The following is a 20,907-nucleotide window of genomic DNA, read 5'->3' as shown; positions in this document are numbered from 1 at the left end:
GGATGACCCACCTCAGGACACGACCTACACTTGGAAAAACTGGCCGCATCAGGATTTTGCTGATGCTAAGCCTCGCCCCCTGGAGTGGTTGTGGTTCACTTTCAGTAATTTGGGAGCTGTGCCCTTAGCAGGCCTAATTCAGGACACGAGAAAAGCCAAGTCAGGCCAAATGCAGATTCGGCGTTTTCCCATGAAAGCGTTTGTTTGTGTATCTGTTGTTAAGCGATGCTGCCCTAAGCGAAAAAGTCATTTTGCAATGCACTCTGTGGCTTTGATCAGTGGCGAGTGCCTGGAAATGAGGGCTCTCTTGCCACCGATGCCCAGGGGCTGGCACGCAGCTGAGGGTAGGCTGGATGCTGCTCTTTCACACGGGTGGCTGGGGTACGGGGGAGGAACAAAGACCCCCCTGTGCCTCGTTGCACCATATAGGCCTGTGTGTGCCTGAGATCAACCAGCACGACTTGCAAACCATGTGCATGAATATGTAAATGAGGGGCATTCGGCCTCCTGGCACTTTATGAATCAGCGCGTGATTAATGACTTACAGCACAAACTTTTCAAAAATGAAGCGAGAGAGAAAGCAGACCGAAACCGCCAGGGACATGGATGGAAACTGGCGATGGCCGCAGACCTAAATAGGAGAAATTGGGGTGAGGGACGGACAAAAAAATTGAAGAAATGAAAGAAGGGCAGACTGGCGTTTTTCCTGCGGGCATGCATAGTCAGATACGAATTCTATGCTGTGATGTTCACAGAGGTCGAAGTGATCAGGAACTTAAAGGAACGCGTTTCCACTACTTTCCCCCCTTTTAGAAGGTCCTCTGCTTTCTTGGAGCCATTTGACCAATGTAGCTACTTGGCTACTGGGCCTTTTCACCTTGGAAACGTGCCTCGTCATTGGACTTGAACACTTTTTGAATCTAAACATTTCATGTGTGCTTCTGCAGAGCTGCTAAACAATGTGTAAGACCTTAAGTGCAAGGGAAAACCCTTACACAAAACTCCAGAAGCAATCCCCGGGGATGCTCTTCCGTTGTCCGTCCAATGAACTTGAGCATCTGCACTGCGGTCCTGGAAGCCTCGGACAGGTGTGTGCCATGCCAACAGCCTACCCTCCCAAACCTGCCTGAGTTCCACTAGCTTGTTTGATACACTTTTACCTGTGGATACCAGGACGTACGCGGTAAGTAGTCAGAGAATAATGCAACGCCCACCAGGATCAAAATAACTCTTTGGTTGACGCATATTTTGGTTAAGTCCCCTACCATAACCAAAGGGGGGGTAGGGGGGGTGCAGATAACCTCATCCTTCTCAATCAATGTGATGCTTTTCCAGATTTACTCCCTAAAATACTCTTTTTTTTAAACCCTCCTCTTCACCAGAAAGTAACAGGTAAGACAGATGCGGGTGTGCGGGTGGATCCAACGCCCCTTTTTTGTGTAAGGAGCAGAAGCATGTCCGCTGTCTGGACCTCTTGAATCTCTCCCCAGCACCTGACACAGTGCATCATAGCTTTTTCAAACTGATCACGAGGGGCAGGCTGGTCTTTGGTGGTAGCCTTTCGAAAGTCTTTTCAAAATGTCAGGATCATGTACACGGTGCCTGTGCTACTTGGCCCTTCAGAGATCCATCCCGTTAGTTGTGGGGTAGCATTTTGTATGCAGTTACTGGGGTTGGCATGTGGCCAGCAGCACCCTCTCGTGCATCAGTAAGTGGGCAGCACACAGTGATACCCGAGGGTTGTTAACAAAGGGCATAGTAAAAGCTGGGTGCCTCGCCACAAGTCACAGGTGACACTAAAGAAGATGTGCACCTCACCCAGGTAATTTGTGTGACCCTTGAATATCCTTTTGCCACATGAGGCCCCCAAATATCACCCCAAACATTATGGAATTTAAGAGCCCCGGGCCCCTTCCATTTGACCCATGCTAGGAATAGAAAGGCAGGGTTTAGAAAACAAAAATGACCTCCTTTCATATGGAGAATTGCGTCTCTTGTAGGACGGAACAGTTTTGTACTCCTATAATTGTTTCTGCAAAACAAAATAGTACAACAACATTCTACAGACACGGGGACTATGAATAAAGTTATAGATTGACCCATAAGGCAACGACAATGCACTACAATTCTTTCTGAAGGTAATGGGGAAAAAAAACAAAGTTGGCAATGTAAACACCTGATTGCCCACCGGCCGACTTTGTCAACTTCGCCCAATGCCTGGAGCCCTAGAAAGCTTTGTATGTAGCTCTGTGCCTTTCTAACCTAATACAACCCCAAGGCGTGACTATTCTCCCCCCACCCCGATTTTTCAACGTTCTACACACAACCCAGGGAACCCTCTCATCAACACCTTCAAAGTTCCATTCCAACTCAACAGACATGATTGTTAGGTGACAAAATAGTGGATCTGGTGCAACTTGCAGTGGGCCAACACACCATGGCCGTTCCCCCATTTTTTTTACAGCATTTATATGGTGGGCAAATTTCCCCCAACCCCTCTCTACCCCGTCACCCCTTCCTCAACCCCCACAAACTACCCTTCAAGATTAAACACATATGTATACCCTGACCCCAGACCCCCATAAAAATGCAGCAAAACAGCCATTCACCAAAGGCAGTGAAACAGCCACAGTGAGTTGCTCCCTTGCGGATTGCTTAGGGGATGCCAACCATCAACTCCAAGCCACTTCCATCACCATTGGGAAGCCCCAGGAATATATTCACTCAGCTGCCGCCGCTGCTTGACCAGCAACACCTTGCCATTCTTACCCTGGCCACATTCCCTGGGCCACTCCTGGGGTCACCCCTTCAGCCCTCTATGCATTACCTTTCTGAGTTTTCTTCTAGTCCGGCTTCTCCTTGATGCCACAGGAGAACATGGAGTGCAGGAAAGTCCATTTCCAACCTCACCTGCAAAGGAAAATCCTACATCTCTGTAGCCATTAGTGCAGTGCTGACTTGGTAAAGGCCCTTGCCCTCCCTTACCCCAATTGCTGCTTATGGGGGTTCCTCCACGAGGCAATTCACCCAGTTCCGAGCAGATCAGCTGACATGCAAAGGCAAGCCCACATCACAATGAATGCCCCATAGGCTCCCAGTGAAATCCATGATCTTGATGAATGTGTCTCACACAGAGGGGCAGCTAAAACCCTGCCAGACCTACTGAGCACCCTCTCATCCAGAGGGCAGCCTCCAAGAACATTCAGGAGACTACCGTCTTCTATGCACCCCCAAGAAAAGGGAACAACCTTCTGCAGGCACGTAGACTCTAGAAGACCTGACATGCAGGGGGTCAATCACACAAGACCCATCTGCTCACCCAGGTCGCCCAACACGTCCAGAGCTAACAGCCCATTTCCTGCCAGCCTTTTCACTGGCAACATTGCCTCATCTCTTCGCAGCTGGTAACATGGCCATAATATGCCGCTTATTCCAGGGTATTGATGCCTCGAGTCTCCTCTAGGACAAGCCAGGCAGCACCCCGGTTACTCTCCAGCCATGCCGCTAGGCATCTCTTGGCAGAACGCCTGGCGATTGTGGTTATCAGTGATGTAGTGGGTGTGCTGTGCATCTGCCTATCGCTGTTGGCAAGGGCGTCTTACTGTGCCACGTCGTGATACAATATTAGATATCCAGGAGCGGAGTTATGGTCTAGTTACGATTGGTTACCCCTTCCCCACCTTCAGGCAGGACGAGCTCAACATTTGTCAGCGGCCATTACAATATGTTTGCCCCCCTCCCTCCCCCGTACCCCCATTACAAAACAATCTGAGGCACCCATATGGTGCTTAAATAATAATGGAAACAAATAAATGCAGCGGGCATGTTAATCACCACATATTAAAACTGGGCAGGCAGCCAGCAGGACAGGCAGCCAGCGGGACAGGCAGCCAGCGGGACAGGCAGGCAGGGGAACAGGCACCCTGCGGGACAGGCAGGCGGGGGAACAGGCACCCTGCGGGACAGGCAGGCGGGGGACAGACAGCTAGTGGGACAGGCAGGCAGCCAGCAGGAAAAGCAGGCAGGGGGACATGCAGCCAGCAGGAGAGGCAGGCGGGGGACAGACAGCTAGCGGGACAGGCAGGCCGGGGGATAGGCAGCCAGCCGGACAGGCAGCCAGCGGGACAGGCAGCCAGCAGGACAGGTAGCCAGCGGGAAAGGCAGGCAGGGGGACATGCAGCCAGCGGGACAGGCAGGCGGGGGACAGACAGCTACCGGGACAGGCAGGTAGGGGGACAGGCAGCCAGCGGGACAGGCAGTCAGCGGGATAGGCAGGCAAGGGGACATGCAACCAGCGGGACAGGCAGGCAGGGGACAGGCCACCAGCGGGACAGGCAGGCGGGGGGACAGGCCGCCAGCGGGACAGGCAGGTGGGAGACAGACAGCTAGCGGGACAGGCAGGCAGGGGAACAGGCTGCCAGCGGGACAGGCAGGCAGGGGGGCAGCCATCCTGCAGGATAGGCAGGTGGGGGACAGGCAGCCAGCTGGACAGGTAGCCAGCAGGACAGACAGCCAGCGGGACAGGCAGGCGGGGGGACATGCAGCCAGTGGGACAGGCAGGCAGGGACAGACAGCTAGCAGGACAGGCAGGCAGTGGGACAGGCAGTCAGTGGGACAGGCAGCCAGCGGGACAGGCAGGCAGGGGGACAGCCATCCAGCTGGATAGGCAGGCAGGGGACAGGCAGCCAGCGGGACAGGCAGCCAGCAGGACAGGCAGCCAGCGAGACAGAGGACAAGCAGCCAGTGGGACAGGCATGCAGGGGGACAGGCAGCCAGCCGGACAGGCAGGCAGGGGACAGACAGCTAGCGGGACAGGGAGGCAGGGTGACAGGCAGCTAGCGGGTCAGGCAGGGGGACAGGCAGCCAGTTGGACAGGCACTGTGGCAGGCAGCCAGCAGGTCAGGCAGGCGGGGCACAGACAGCCAGCGGCAGAGGCAGGCAGGGGGACAGGCAGCCAGCGGCACAGGCAGGCAGGGGAACAGGCAGCCAGCGGGACAGGCAGGCAGGGGGAGCTTAAACGGGGAAAGATGTTAGAAGAAGGCAGTGCACGAATTTCAACCGTGCACTCATTTCGGTGGCCTCTGATTTCAACAGAGACAGTGTGCACCAGTTTAAAACGATGCAATGGGTGGGGCGGATGTTTAGCATGCTATAGTGTAGTGTAGCGTGTTGCATGGCATTATTACAACATCTTACACTGAAGGGCTACTAATTGCTGTTTGTAAGGAAGGTGGCAATGTGGACAAAAGGGAGTAAAAGGCAACAGAGTGATAACAACGTTGCCGGGTTTTGGGTGCCAGCAAAAACAGCCTGTAGGGTGAGCATTACAAAAGCACTCATTTAAAGTGTTGATTTCAGGTGACAGCAGCGAGCTATGACAGCTGCTACCATGCACGCGCAAAGCGCACATTAAATATCATGCATCAAAGCAAGTAACGTGTTGCTGTGTAGTAAACAGCCAATGAGGGGCCATTGCACAAAGGTTTCCTGAGCTCAGGAAATGAAAATGGTGAAAGGCCCTGACGCCTCCCCTGCCTTCCTCTGATTTTTTCTTGCGCTTGGAGTGGTTTCGTCTGTCACATCATTTAACCCCCGCCCACCCTTTCAAATAACGGATACATGCATTGCAGTCACAACAAAGCTACACAATTAAGTTGTTTCACTCAAGTACCTTCAAAGTTCATATTAAAACGTAGCTCATGGAAGTGGCATGTGGGACCAAAAGCACATATATCCAAACATAGTGTGCATGAAACGGTACCTGTCCACGCCCTTATACAATGTAATATAAACCTGAAGCTGTTATTAATGTTATATGCATGGCTGTGTTCACTGTTTCACTGCCCTAATCATCAATTCATGGCTCCTTCAGCACCAAGACTTGCTCAGGAAGTGACATATTGCGACATTGCCCAGGGCAACCAGACAGTGGTCTGTGGAGGGACCAGGACGAGTTAAGGGGAGAGGGGGTGAAACCAGGCGCAGGGTAGAACAAGCAGACTAACTAACACTTGGAAAGACACAAGGTAGAGGGTTTGCAACGTTGATGGTAGCAACTGTGATGGTAGCAATGTGTGTGTGTGTTGTGTGTGTGTCAATTGTGTGTCTGTGTGTTTGTGTGTGCCTGTGTGTATGTGTGTGTTGTGTGTCTGTGGTGTGGGTGTGTGTTGTGTGGCTGTGGTGTGGGTGTGTGTTGTGTGTGTGTGGTGTGTGTGTTGTTTGTCTGTGTGTGTGTGTTGTGTGTCTGTGGTGTGGGTGTGTGTTGTGTGCCTGTGTGTGTGTGTGTGTGTGTGTGTGTGTGTGTGTGTGTGTGTGTGTGTGTGTGTGTGGTGTGGGTGTGTTGTGTGTCTGTGGTGTGTGTGTGGGTGTGGGTGCGTGTGTGTTTTGTAGGCATTGGCCGCGGATGAGCTCGAATGCTGATCTGAAAAGGAGGGAGCAGAAGATCTTGTGGGAGGGGGAATACTCAAGTGAGTGCAGTGTCAAGTGCTTGCAGTGCCGCAGGTGAAGCAGCCAGAGCAGGGTTGTTTTATGGACTCGGCCTGTGCTCAAGGGTACCCTTGAAGCCTGGAGGCTGGGTTGTCAGGTAATGTTTTTAAGCGTCCCCTGGGAGATCATGTGGGACTCTAGAGGCAAAGGAGAGGGCCACGAATTACCCAAGTAAAGGTGAACACAGAGATCACAAAGGGAACATGGAAAGAGGAAAGGAGGGGCAAACCAGGCCCTCCCAGATCTCCATGGCCACCAAATGAGGAGTGGGATCATCAGTGAGTGCTGTGGGTAAAGTTACTCGGGTTGGAAAGTGGTTCTATTGTTCCATCGACGTGAGAAGGTCCTGTCTATCTGAATAAAGCAGCCCACAATGAGCCAAAACGCCCTTAGCTTTGAGGGTGTAGGAGAGAATCTTGAGCCTTGAATGTCACACGATGTAGCATGAGCGCCCAGCACCAGGGCTGGGAAGCAGCCAACACACAGCGATGGTTCTTTAACCTTTCAGCGCATGGAGCAAGACAAAGCAGGAGCACAACTAGTCCGTCACCAACCATGTGAACTTGGTCCTTTGGCCGTTAAATGGAAAGGAACTGTGCAAAAGCTCATAACCGTGCACACGTCCAGATCCCTTCACATGACTCCACAGAAACGTGGATAGTCGAGAAAAGTGGTGAATCACAAGGCCTATGGACCCCCGAACCCAAACTAAGCCACAGAAAATCGCAACAGGGGTGTGCACGGGCAAATAAGGTAGCTGATGGCGTTGTCGGTGAACATGAAGTTGAAGAGCTTGGAGGCACACTTTGATCTTAGTGACTACGGTTCCGGAAGCACCTCAAGACCTTCCTCTTTGCTTCTGCCTTCGCCCCCCCTCCCCTGCTGATATGTTCTCGCTTGGCACCGTGCACCTGGACACCCTCTGTCCTCTGGGCCCAGGTACCTGCTCACCCTGCCACCTTCCTGCACTGCCTCTGGGCCTCCCCTTGCACTGGGGTCTGTATCTGTACCCATACAGTCCCCCCTCTTTTTTCTTCCTGCACTTATCAGACCTACCCTGTCTGCTGCCTTAAACCCAGCACTTGCCACTTGCGGGCTGCACTACCACTGTTTGTTGCCTTTATTATGTATTTATTGTTATTTATCTGTTTCTCCTTTGCTCGCACTCTCCACTTCTCCCCCCTTCCATGCACTTTTCCCCTCCCCCTCTCCCATGCACTTGTGTGTTCTCAATATCACTGGGCCTAGGAAGATCGTTGTTTTGTTCTCCCCTGTTCCCCTCCCTTGCCTTGTCGCGCTCTGAAACACTTGTATACGAGCGCAATTGAAATAAAATATCAATATCAATATAAACACATTCGCTCGACCTTTTGTATTCATAGATCATGAATAGGCAGAACTGTACTAAAACCATCCACACAACACAGATCCTACCACTATAAACTGTGGTGTCCCCCAAGGATCTTGTACAACCCCCACCCTCTATAACCTCTTCACAAAACCCCTCTTTGACCTACTTGACTCCATGGGTGTTGCATAAACAAACTATGCAGACGACACTCAAGTACTTTTACCCCTATCTGGACTCTATCACCAAGACGCCACGGCCCTTCACAACATCTATGCCACTATCCAAGCTTGGATGGCAATCAATGGCCTCTGTCTTATTGGGGAGAAGACTGAAATTCTCATCCTGGGCCAGACAAACACATTATCGAAACTAAGCCCCCAATACAACAACTTCAACATAGACAACTCAACCATCTCCATATCCTCTGTCAAGTCTCTAGGTGTTCACATTGATGCAAATCTATCGATGAACAAACAAGTCAGCGCCATAGCCTCTGCACCAGCGTTCAGCACCAAACTCATCAATGCCATTAAACCCTACTTATCCACCCCCAACCGCTTGGCCATAGCTAGAGCAACTATAGGAGCCAAACTCGATTATTGCAATGCCCTTCTAGCTGGCTCCTCCGCCAAAAACATTCACAGACTACAAACCACACAAAACAATGCCCTCAGAGCCGCCATGAGCATCTGTACAAGAGACCATATATCCCACGCCAGACGTGAAGCCCGTTGGCTCCTGGTCAAAGACCGTATTACTCTGAAAATCCTCACCATCACTCACAGATGCATCAGCAAAACCGCTCCAGCATACCTATCTGAAGCAATATCAAGGACCACATCCACTCGTCCCACCAGAGCTCAGTACACCAACCAGCTACACATACCACGCATAAAGAGAGCCACAGCGGGAGATCTAGGCTTCTCCTATATAGCACCGAAACTCTGGAACTCACTCCCTGCCACGCTTAGAGCTGAAACTTCCATCTCTGTCTTCCGCAACAACCTCAAGGCCACTCTCCTCAACTAGCAAGTGGAGGACTGCCTCCTCCACTTCTGCCATGTATATTGGAATATAACACAAATGTCATATAACTATAGTGTAACCTGTATATATACACTGCTAATGACTATGTAACTATATTGCAACTTGCATATATATTGCTAATGACCATGTAACTAAGTAACTAAGCTTTGTACTGTAACATGTGCCACGATGTCCTCGGGCTGTTGTGCGCTATATAAATACGAATAAAACAAAAACAAAACAAAACTGGTCTCGTTAGGTGGAAGTTCCTCCTGTCCATGTGTGTTTTGTGTCTGGCCGGAAAGTGCCTATTCGAGTCGGTGACAATGGGAATGTTCAGTTTAGTGCAAGAGTAACCTGACAGAGCCACGGTCTTGGAAAACCTAAAAGAACACCAAAAACAATACAGACAATTCAGTTTGTCAAATTCTCCCTAGACTTCCATTTCCCTTCTGCAGTTCACATGTGGACACCCTGCCACTTCCAAATGAGGGCTGCAATGGTTGACTCTACTGGTGCGATAAGCTTCGATCAGAGAACCTCACAATTCCCTTGGATATCCCAGTCGTGCCGTGGGTTATCCAAGTCGTGGTCAACATTTAGAAGGCCACTTTGTCGGCTCATGGTGCCAGCACATTGCTTTACACATGGGAGTGAGGTCATTGTATTCCCCTATTTTGATGGTAATTCTGGCAATAGACTGTTACGCCTTCTGTTACTCATACCTTCCCCATTCCGTTAGATACCAACGAAAAGAGCGATTCATCTCATCTATGTGAATTTCTCTTACAACAGGCATACTGTGACAGTTGTGCAAAATTGGATGGATGTGCACAAGCAGATGAGCCCCATAGGATTAAATGAGTACATCAGGAGGGAATTAAATCAAATTGGTGCATGATGCATTCTTGACAATTCCCACAAGTTGTGGACTGCAATGAAGCTGCTGGATGTTACATGTGTGGGGAGCCTGTGATCAGGAACTCACTTTTGATGTGAAGGTAGATGGGAATATAATCTGTATACATCTGTGGGGGCAATACCCCCGAACCACCAAGACACCCCAACTGTAATATATGTTGGTTTCAAACCTAAGAAGGCTATCTGGGTTACTTCTTATGTTGAAAAACAGGAGAAGAAATGGTGGACGGCATAATCCTTTCATTGATGGCAATACAACAAACGCCTATTATTCAGAGTGCCATAAAACAGACTTGGCAGATAATGTGTTATGAATACAAGTTGATGGCAACAAGAAACACGCCTTGGCAATGCCAACAGTTTTTACTTTTGTGTAGCATGGGAAAGGCATTTGCCAGGCCCTGTCGTAGTGGTATTAGCTGGCCATTGATGGTAGCAGTTGCAAAATAGTGCAAGTACCTGGGCATATAATAGCAGTGCCTGGCAAAGGCCTAGTACTTCAAAAGCAGCAAAGCCAACCGTTTCTGCTTTTATATAACAGGACTTCAGTGATGGACACGCATCGCGCTTGTAATGGTTATAAAATCGAGAGGTTGCAGGTGACTGGTTTTATTGCACCAGTAGAGCGCTTACATCTCAAATAACTCTCAGAAGACTGGTTCGAAAAAACACTTGCAGGCACTTTGAGCACAACGTTTGATGGTACGGCTTGACAATGCTAGGTCAGAGAGATCCCAGCAGGTTGTATTTTGGACGGGGAGGGGCAGGAAGCGGTTGAAATAGCTGGAGGGTTTATTTGCATGTCCACGAGGAGTCACTGGATGCATAAATAGCCATACAGCACCCTCAAGCGTCGTGTCCCTCCTCATATGCCATTTCCTCGTAGCTGTACTCGTATGCAATCATTTTGGCTTACAGCTAGGGCTTTAGCGTGACCTAATAGCCAAAAGAAAAAATCATGCCCAATAGATGTTCCTGTCTGGCAGGCTTTCCAGGTAGGGCAACGACCATTGTCCGCAGCAAGCTAGAACAACCCCACCAACTCACGTTTCCTTCCCCTACATCAACCGACCGGGTGCACTTGATCCTCTCCCTCCCTGTGACCCTCTGTGTACTTGCTCAATCCCTATGCATGATGCCTGAAGATCCTCTGTCTGTTCTCCCTTCTCTTCACCCCTTAATTGCACTGTTAAAACTGCAGAATCACCGTCAGGCCTATTTGCTGTCTCCCAAACTGTTAAATGTATTTTTTACGCTCTTACTCTGCCTGTGCAGACTACCATAGTGTCTGAATTTCAAAGACTCTGAGTGACTGTTGTTTTTTCCCCATGTTCCCACAGTCCTTGAGTGCTTTGAAACACTTGCCTGTGCATAGGCGCTATATAAATAAACAATACCATACCAGTCAAAGTGACTCACTGGTAATCAGACAAAGACGAATGGACACGAGTCCTGCAATTTCACCTTATTTGAAGCCATCCCCAAGGTGTATATGTGCTTTGAAGTGGCTTTAAGACAAGACGTAGCACTATACAACACTCCTAAATAAGTAATATTTTGAAGCAACGCCCTTTCTATTAGAAGGGAAGTAATGCCCAAATAAATACTGCAAATTGCAACCGCACAGGGCATGCGCCGTCCATGTGGCATAGTGCACAATTCAGTGAAATGCACCCGTGTACATATATTTGTCAACCACCGAGTCACACAGTCTCCGTTTTTGCCTGGACTTAGTGAGGCCTCACGCTACTTTATCTCTGGGTATGTCCTGTCTCCCACCTCCAACTTTCTAAAACTCTCATCATCCCTGTCGCTTTCTCCGCAGTGCACACTCCACAGTCCACACAGTCATTGGGATATAGTCTGCACTGTGCACTTGTAAGGTTTACCGTATAGCTCCCAATGCAGAGATGGAAGCGAAGCACTAAGTGGGCATTAGGGAAGGAGCGTTCTATGCAGAAAAATCCAACATGAAGCAGGCAATGGTTTAAGAGGGTCACTGCCTTCACAATGCCACTGGACATTAACCCGGCCGCAGCTGGAGGACAAAAGGGCGGTCAGCACACCTGGCACAGGGGACTGGCCGAAGTTCCAACTCACAAATTGAAGCTCCTTCTCGCCAGAGATTGACCTCACTCTCACCCAGTTTTCTTGCCTCTAGAATAGGGTCTTTTCTTATGTTATGTTATTGTGATGTGTACTATGCAGCGCTGCCGTTTACATGGTTTCCAGGCGCACTGGCAGATCTGCAAAGGAAGGAGGGTTGGGGAGGGTTTAGGTTAGTGGGAGCGGGAGGGAGAGAGCAAGAGAGCTTTGATGTGCCATTGCTGGCTTCAGTTTGGAAAAACCGGTCACTTTGTGCTGGACTTGCTTTTTGCTTGTTTCTTCTTTGGTGATGGTTAGGCGTTGTTGTTGTATGGGATGGTTTGTGTGTAATTTTCTTGTTTGTGTGATTGTTTATCTCTTGGTTTTGTGTGAAGCAACGCTTTTCTGGATTCACACCTGATCACGTTTTTCTTTGTGCTGAGAAGCAGTTGCACACATCAGGACAGAGCTATATCCATTACAAGAACAGTAAAAAAAATAAAATGGCCAAACCTATTCTTCCAGCCATTTCTACATGTCTGAAGTAAATGCAACATCTCTGTGAACTGCCTGATCCTTTTAAGAGGAGCAATTAAGGAACGATCAGCAAAACTCGTTTTTGACCCCCTCTTGTACACTCATAAAATGACAATCACCTTAGTTTAACATACCGTTTGGAAATCGCAAAACAGACAGGCCCTTATAGGGGATATGTTAAATCCCACCCATGTTTATAATATCATTTCATTATTATGTGGGCTTGCATGGGCCATTTACCACATTGTAGCAAATGGGCATTGCTGAGTCAGCATGACAGCCAATAATTTGCCCATTCAGCGCTTCCTATACCTGCCATGAGACTCCAGTTCATATTTGGGTGCAACACTTACTTTTCCCATTACCATAAATACTGGGGGGGCCTAAAGTTGCCCAGCATCCAAGGCAGGCCAGTTTTAGTACCACAGTAAGCAAGGGAAGCCTACCTGTGCTGTACTGGTCCAGGCCAGTGGGCACCTCTTGGATAGTAGATTCATCCCAGAATGGGTAGAAGGCCTTGGGCTGGCAGCAGGCAGCTTGGAATCCACAGGCTATGTAGGGCTCATCATAGGAGTGCACGTGGTCCTGCCGCTGAGCAAAGAAACATGGAGAGAATTTAAGGAGGGAAGCCCGCAATGGCCTATTCGAGAACATACATAACACATGGCAGTGCCTGGGGGAAAAATAATAGAAAATACAATGAAAGGATTGATCTCAGAAGTAGTGAAGTGTCACAGGTGAATATCTTTGTAATAATGTGTTCTGTGTAGAGCTGAGACATAGCTCCAAGAAAGAAGTTGCATATCACTTTACTGTGAACATATATAGCAAAAAGGACTTCTAATAAAAAGGTGCTGTATATAGAACCTTATAGTGAGGCTATATACCCTATATACAGGCTCATCACAGGCGTGCTGTGGACGCTGCATCACAGAAGCGAGAGTGTGATTAGTGGGGGTGGGGGGGGGGGCTTCTCATTTTGACAGTACTGGTTACTGCTTTTTTTGCATTACATAAAGCATCGGTACAAGGTGCAGCACAATTTGGGAGAGTGTGTAACAAATAGAACAGTGTAAAACAATCCATCAACAAAGTGAATGAAATAGATCTAGTAACATATATATATTTGCTTGCATTCTGTATCACAATTCTTTAAATGCACACGTAGGTTAATACTGTTAGCACCTCATGCCGTCTAACCATCACTATTTATAAAGTCTAGGGTTCGGAGAAGAATGCCAAAATAGTGGCTTAGAAATGTTAACCGTAAAAAAGTAAAAAAAGAATACAAAAGTAACTGTCCGAACTGAAAATTGTGAAAGAAAAAACAACAACATGTTAAAATTAAAATAAAGTCCCTTCTATGCTGGAACTCCACATAAACATGCCCACCATTCTAAAATGATGTAGGTATTAATTTCACGACCTTTACTTTTCAGCCAGCCATAAAAAATGTATTTTATTCTTACACAGATATTAAACGCAAGGACATTTAGAGGAGTGTAGGCGATTTTGTAAGTAAAAGCAGCATAGCACACATGGACATTGGCCTCATTCATGGAAGGGTTTTATAATGGTGCAATCCCATAGGAAAACGCTCCATGCATCAAACCCATATGCTCTGTAATGGCACTCTAATGATTTCATAATCATTTGGTCTGATAATTGGTAAAAACGTGCCTTTCACTCTACACGGTGGCTGCCACGGGCAAAACGAGGGAACGATAAACACATGTTTATAAGCGCGATACAAATAAAATATCAATATTATATTATGAATACAGTTGGGGTAGGGTGACTTGTGGGAGCATGCAGCCCTGCCAGCCGTGTTGGTTGGATCACCAAATGTATGATGTAGAAAAGATGGCTTTACTCTAATTTCTATGGGATTCATTGAAAATGTTTTATGTCGGCAGTTCACGCCTTTTATCGCCAATGCACCCCTCCCCCATTCACTACAGTGCAGCGGTCGCCAGCCTATAGTCAAGGTGTTTAGGGACTTCAATTAGAAATCAGAAACATGAATTGCTAATAACTTTTGAGGGTGTTCACACCTGCACCCCACCCCTCCCCCGTTCATCATAGTGCAGTGTTCGCCAGCCTATAGTCAAGGTGTGTAGGGACTTCCATTAGAAATCAGAAACATGAATTGCTAATAACTTTTGAGGGTGTTCACACCTGCACCCCACCCTCCCCCATTCATTATAGTTCAGGGGTCGCCAGCCTATAGCTAAGGTGTGTACTGAGTTTCATAGGAAATCAGAAACATGACTTGCTAATAACTTTTGAGGGTGTTCACACCTGCACCCCACCCCTCCCCCATTCATTATAGTTCAGGGGTCGCCAGCCTATAGCTAAGGTGTGTACTGAGTTTCATAGGAAATCAGAAACATGACTTGCTAATAACTTTTGAGGCCGTTGCCACTGGCCATGGGCAAAGGCCATTGGCAGTGATCAGATAAATATACAGTTGGCACGGCCGAAGACTAGGGCCAGTGGTGTTGAAAAAACAACAATGGTATAACAACACCCTTGAAATGATACCAGGAAAACACTTGAGTTGAAATGCAGTTAAGCTGACTAAACTTAACAGAACAAAACCCTTGAAATTCAGCGCATTGGGAATCATCTCCCCCAAAAGGCCATATCCCACATAATGCAATTTTGGATGGCTTTGCGAATTCCTTCTCTGATAATATATATATGTGCTCCTGTGCTTTGCAATGGCAACGCCCCAAGTTAAGCCGGTCCTGAGTTTCCCCAATGCACTGAATTTCAAAGGTTTTGTTGCGTTACGTTTAGTCAGCTTGACTGCACTTCAACTAAAGTGTTTTCCTGTTATCAATGTATGTTTTGCATAAGTTATTGGAAAATTAGACGTGTCGTAGGTTTAGAGATAGAGGTCAACCCGTGTGGGAGATGCTCCTCTTGGTGCAATGCGATGGCCGTTGCAATCATCCAATGATAGCGCGGCCTCATCGCTCTTGCAGCTCAGGAAGGCCCTGAAGACCCGGCTCTCCACTAAGTACCCGAGGACACCTGGGATCTCCAGCTCCGGAGCTCCCCCACAGGAGAAAAGGACCCCTGCAGGTCAGGACCTCCCCGATCACAGCTGAAGGTGGTCTCCTCTCAGGCAAAGCTCCATCTCTGGTGCATTGCCCAACCAACACTGTACGCCGTCCCATTGACCACTAGCTGGGGTCAGACGTTATAAACCCAAACAAACATTTGCCAACAAAATCACAAACAGTGATCATTCATTTTCAACATCAAATGAACAATCTTACTTTATCGTGAACCGGCAGAGTTCCACTTTATAATGTGAACATATTCTGTCTGGGCTGGCCTAGAGGGAACTCTGGAGATTTCCCGGTAGGCCTCTGCACCCGGGGCAGGGATGGACTGGCCTATAGGAGACTCTGGAGATTTCCCGGTAGGCCTCTGCACCCTGGGCAGGGATGGACTGGCCTATAGGAGACTCTGGAGATTTCCCGGTAGGCCTCTGCACCCTGGGCAGGGATGGACTGGCCTATAGGAGACTCTGGAGATTTCCCGGTAGGCCTCTGCACCCTGGGCAGGGATGGACTGGCCTATAGGAGACTCTGGAGATTTCCCGGTAGGCCTCTGCACCCTGGGCAGGGATGGACTGGCCTATAGGAGACTGGAGATTTCCCTCTAGGCCTCTGCACCCGGTAGGCCCCTGCATCCTGGGCAGGGATGGACTGGCCTAGAGGGAACTCTGGAGATTTCCTGGTAGGCCTCTGCACCCGGGGCAGGGATGGACTGGCCTATAGGAGACTCTGGAGATTTCCCGGTAGGCCTCTGCACCCTGGGCAGGGATGGACTGGCCTATAGGAGACTCTGGAGATTTCCCGGTAGGCCTCTGCACCCTGGGCAGGGATGGACTGGCCTATAGGAGACTCTGGAGATTTCCCGGTAGGCCTCTGCACCCTGGGCAGGGATGGACTGGCCTATAGGAGACTCTGGAGATTTCCCTGTAGGCCTCTGCACCCCGGTAGGCCTCTGCATCCTGGGCAGGGATGGACTGGCCTATAGGAGACTCTGGAGATTTCCCGGTAGGCCTCTGCACTCTGGGCAGGGATGGACTGGCCTATAGGAGACTCTGGAGATTTCCCGGTAGGCCTCTGCATCCTGGGCAGGGATGGACTGGCCTATAGGAGACTCTGGAGATTTCCCGGTAGGCCTCTGCACCCTGGGCAGGGATGGACTGGCCTATAGAAGACTCTGGAGATTTCCCAGTAGGCCTCTGCACCCTGGGCAGGGATGGACTGGCCTATAGGAGACTCTGGAGATTTCCCGGTAGGCCTCTGCACCCCGGTAGGCCTCTGCATCCTGGGCAGGGATGGACTGGCCTATAGGAGACTCTGGAGATTTCCCGGTAGGCCTCTGCACCCTGGGCAGGGATGGACTGGCCTATAGGAGACTCTGGAGATTTCCTGGTAGGCCTCTGCACCCTGGGCAGGGATGGACTGGCCTATAGGAGACTCTGGAGATTTCCCGGTAGGCCTCTGCACCCTGGGCAGGGATGGACTGGCCTATAGGAGACTCCGGAGATTTCCTGGTAGGCCTCTGCACTCATGTTGCGTTCCATAAAATGTATTATCTGCTCTTGTTTGCAAAGTCGGACTGGGGCGAAAATATTCCTGGGCGGAAATGTTTTTTCGTTTGGTAACATTTTGTGGAAAAGACTGGATTTTAAAGCACATTGGCCCAGTGCCATTTGTTAAAACAGCTTATTCAAGTCCCAAAAATGGCCAACAGAAATGGTCCACGCAAGTCTGTCAGGAGGGCCGGGTAGGAAGTTTCTAGGACCTAAGGAACCTGCTTGCATCCACCAGGGGGCACTAACCAGAAAGCAAAACTTCTAACCTAAACCCATGTATATTCCTCCAGACCTTTTTTCCCCTTTACAACACTTGCCCCTAATATGCCAACTCACGTCTTAGTCACTTTGCAAACTAGGCGAAAATGAGGGGAGGGTTATTTCTGCAAAAGTGAATATGACCAGTGCATTATGATGAATGCACTAACTCATAACTACTGTAGCAAACATGTCTTTCATCAAATCCATTTAGTACATTTTGTCTCCAGACCTTCACTGGGAAGATATTGATGGCAGTGTCATCCCTTTACATTGTAACCATTAAAAGTGGTTTTGCATCCCGAGGAAAGGGCAAATAGCCACCCTTCATCTCCAAAGTGGCTACTTTTGCAACTACCACATGCACCATTCTTTACAACTGGTCTTCACTGTTCGTGATGTATTGCTGTCCTTGCGTCTGCTGCATTTGCATCTCTGAATATGCAACTTCTCTTTAAAAAAAAAAAAGCAAACACCCTTAGTCCAAGTGTATTACTTGTTTGGGTCCACACGGCCAGTACGCGCTGTTGCACCTATCCACTTGCAGTCCACAGACTATTCGGAAAGTAATTTGTGTAGACATCGTGCCTAGCATATTTGTGTAGATTGGTATCCACTCAGAATTACACGTTGTGTCTTATTTTAATGTGCTTGTTTGCCCAGCAGAGAGAAAAAAACACTCTCACTTTATTTAAATTGTTTCTTGATATGAGTATCACTTTTTTGTAGTCTTTTAACATCTAGGAAAAATTCACTTCCTAGAAGTCCCTGACATTACCTATTGAAACATCAGGTGCTTCAGCGCCGGCGCTTCAGTGACCAGCCGGTCTTCGCCGGTCCTTGCCGACCATCCTGCTAATGGGATTCTTTTCGGGTTCCCGCTCTACTTAAGTAAGTTGAACTCCCTTCAGTGAAACTTTTAAACCTGATTCTTCCTTGCCTTACCATCCTAACACCTTGCCTTCTAGTTTTGCAAGATGGGGGTGCCAGTGGAAATAGACACCCTTCTCACTGGTCTAAAAAAAAGAGACTTGTATCCATACGAAACTACATCCAACAGAATTTGGAACCGCCAAAACCATTTGCAGAGCTTCCACGGTTACCAGATAACCCTCCCCAGCCGCTGCAACCTATGGAGGCTAGGCTCTTGGATACGATGGAAAATGCCAAACTTGGTAAAGTTACACCCCCTAAGTCTCTGACACACAGCCAACTCGGGGGCCCTTTACAGGAGACCACCATAATGAACCACGAGCTTGGTGAACCTCCCAACCAATGTCCCCCCCAAGGAAACGCCCCTCGCACTAGCCACCCCCAAAAAGAACCTCAAGATGTCCCTTCTAAATACAAGGTTAATAAATAACCATGCCCAGAATATGCATGACCTAATTTCTCTAAATGATGTGGACATGATGTGTTTAATGGAAACCTGGGCCACTGAAGTGACCGTCCCTTTTTCAGCATGGCCACTCCTAAGGGCTATTCGCTCTTTAATAAGAATAGAGAGACAGGCAGGGGTGGGGGAGTAGCAATCATTGCTAAAACTGAACTTATACTGTTTCCTTCTCCATGCAACTGATCGGGCTGTGAAATACTTCACCTCAGAATGACACCCTCTGCTCACTCCTGTGGTCATTTTCTCTTGATCTAGTGCCCTCTTCAAACCATGCCAGATTTCAATGAGGATATCACACAACCTTTGAGCACATTCAATGGGCCCAATACTGCCACACTTTTTTTAGGCAACCTAAATCTCTGGCAGAGAAATATTTCAGACAAAAACGCTATTGATCTCGAGGAATCCCTTTCTAACACGGAATACCAAATCATGAATAATGAGCCAACCAACGATAACAATCAACTAGATTGGTTGGTCATTAAAAATATTGCAGCTCACAACGTCCAGACAACCCTGTGCATTTGGTCAGACCATTATCTAATCAACTTTACCATTGACCTCAAGACCCATTTTGAGAAATGCTCTAACCCCTAAAAAAGGAAGCCATGAGCCGGAATTTCAAAAGAATCTCCCCCGAGGACATCGAATCATGTCTGAATACAGTCATGCTGAACCCTTCTGTCAATGACCACATAGACATCCTATTGGATAATTACACCAAAACCCTACAAACCATGGTTGATCACATTGTCCCCCTCAGACCGACTTGTTAGGATAAATCCGAGACACCAGGAATGGTTCACACCCGAAGGATCTGCCCTGAAGGGGTCACAAAGATCACTCGAAGCTAAATGGCTGAAATCACCCTCCAAGGAAAACAAAGAATCATGGAAAGCCATGGATAACATCTATAAAGCTAGGATAGGTGATACTACAAAATAATGTTTTCAATGCCCAAATAGAAGAGCCCCCAAACAAAACGGGTAAACTCTATCAAATTCTCAAGTCACCAGAAAAACCTGTTGTCCCTGCCACTTCCCATGTCCCCTCAGTGGATGATTGTAAGATGGTCCAGGCGGCCTTTGAAGTCAAAATCACTAAAGCAAGGGACCAAGTACTGTTGGCTCTAAACATCTCAATTTCTTCCAGGAACCTTAGGATGTCTCCTTGGGATTTCCCAAGCTCTCCTAAATTCGCCCTAAGTCCAATCAAGGTACCTGAGATGGAGAGAATGCTGTCCACGATGAAACCAACCTCCTGTGTAAAAAATGTTACTGCCACCAAAAATTATCTTAAGAGCCCAGCGTCCTCTTCGCCCCTTTCTTGACACAGTTTGTCAACTCACCTTTTCGGGACAAATGCATCCCCACTACCATCAACATAGTCACAGTTACCCCCTCCCCCCAAAAAAAGGCCCATATCCCTAGAGACCCTGAAAACATCATGCCCATAACAAATTGCCACTTTCTCCTAAAGATCTTGGACAAAGTGGAAACATCACAGTTACAAACCCATGTCGAGACCAATAATATCCTACATGGGGGGCAGTCAGGTATTATGCCAACTCAGAGTACCGAAACGGCCTTAATAGACCTTCAATCATACATGCTTGGGATTATGCAGAAGGGCAAAGCAGGCCTACTGGTCCTTTTGGACCTCTTGATGGCTTTTGACTTGTTGGACCTTCAACATCTTCTACACACTCTAGAATCCATAGGATATTTCTCTAGCGGTGCTACCAAATGGTTCAAATCTTTCTTGACCCACCGTGTCTCTAGAGTACACTGTGGCAACGCCCCTCTCCACCCTCACCCATTCCCTGCAGGGTCCCACAAGGGGGCAGCCTGTCGCCCACACTTTTTAACGTGTACATCCAGCCCCTCTGTGCCCTATTGGAGAGCATGGACACTTACTTTACCAACTACGCAGTCAACACACAGTCACTGAACTCAGTGGCGACTACCCCAAAGACTCAGCCAAACTCCTCTCAATCTTCAATCGGGTTGAGTTGTGGATGTCCAAGAACTGGATGTGCATTAATGGGGGGAAAACAGAGCTTCTCATTATCGGCTCCCACCAAGCCAGGAGGAAACTCAGCAGCAGTTACGATGCTTTCTCCATTAATCAAACCAGGATACCTAGTCAGTTAAAGGTAAAAACCCTGGGAGTTACCCTGGAAGCCTCCCTAAACTCAGAGGAAATCCCATAAATGGTTAGTAA

General features: G+C 48.4%; 1 protein-coding gene across 2 annotated transcripts in view; it reads right to left on the bottom strand.

Moving 5' to 3' along the window:
- Positions 1 to 20,907, bottom strand: part of ETS1 (ETS proto-oncogene 1, transcription factor) — a 303,023-nt gene that overhangs the window by 221,097 nt on the left and 61,019 nt on the right. For both annotated transcript variants that reach the window (XM_069614182.1, XM_069614181.1), the window contains exon 3: positions 12,853 to 12,997. In XM_069614182.1, coding sequence (XP_069470283.1) covers positions 12,853 to 12,997 — 145 coding nt within the window. The remainder of the gene's footprint in view (positions 1 to 12,852; positions 12,998 to 20,907) is intronic.

This window comes from Ambystoma mexicanum, chromosome 9 (genome assembly GCF_040938575.1).
Source record: "Ambystoma mexicanum isolate Mex_15411 chromosome 9, UKY_AmexF1_1, whole genome shotgun sequence".
In the NCBI taxonomy this organism is placed as follows: domain Eukaryota; kingdom Metazoa; phylum Chordata; class Amphibia; order Caudata; family Ambystomatidae; genus Ambystoma; species Ambystoma mexicanum.
The sequence above is the reverse complement of the archived record's forward strand: the minus strand, read 5'-3'. Positions and strand labels throughout refer to the sequence as shown.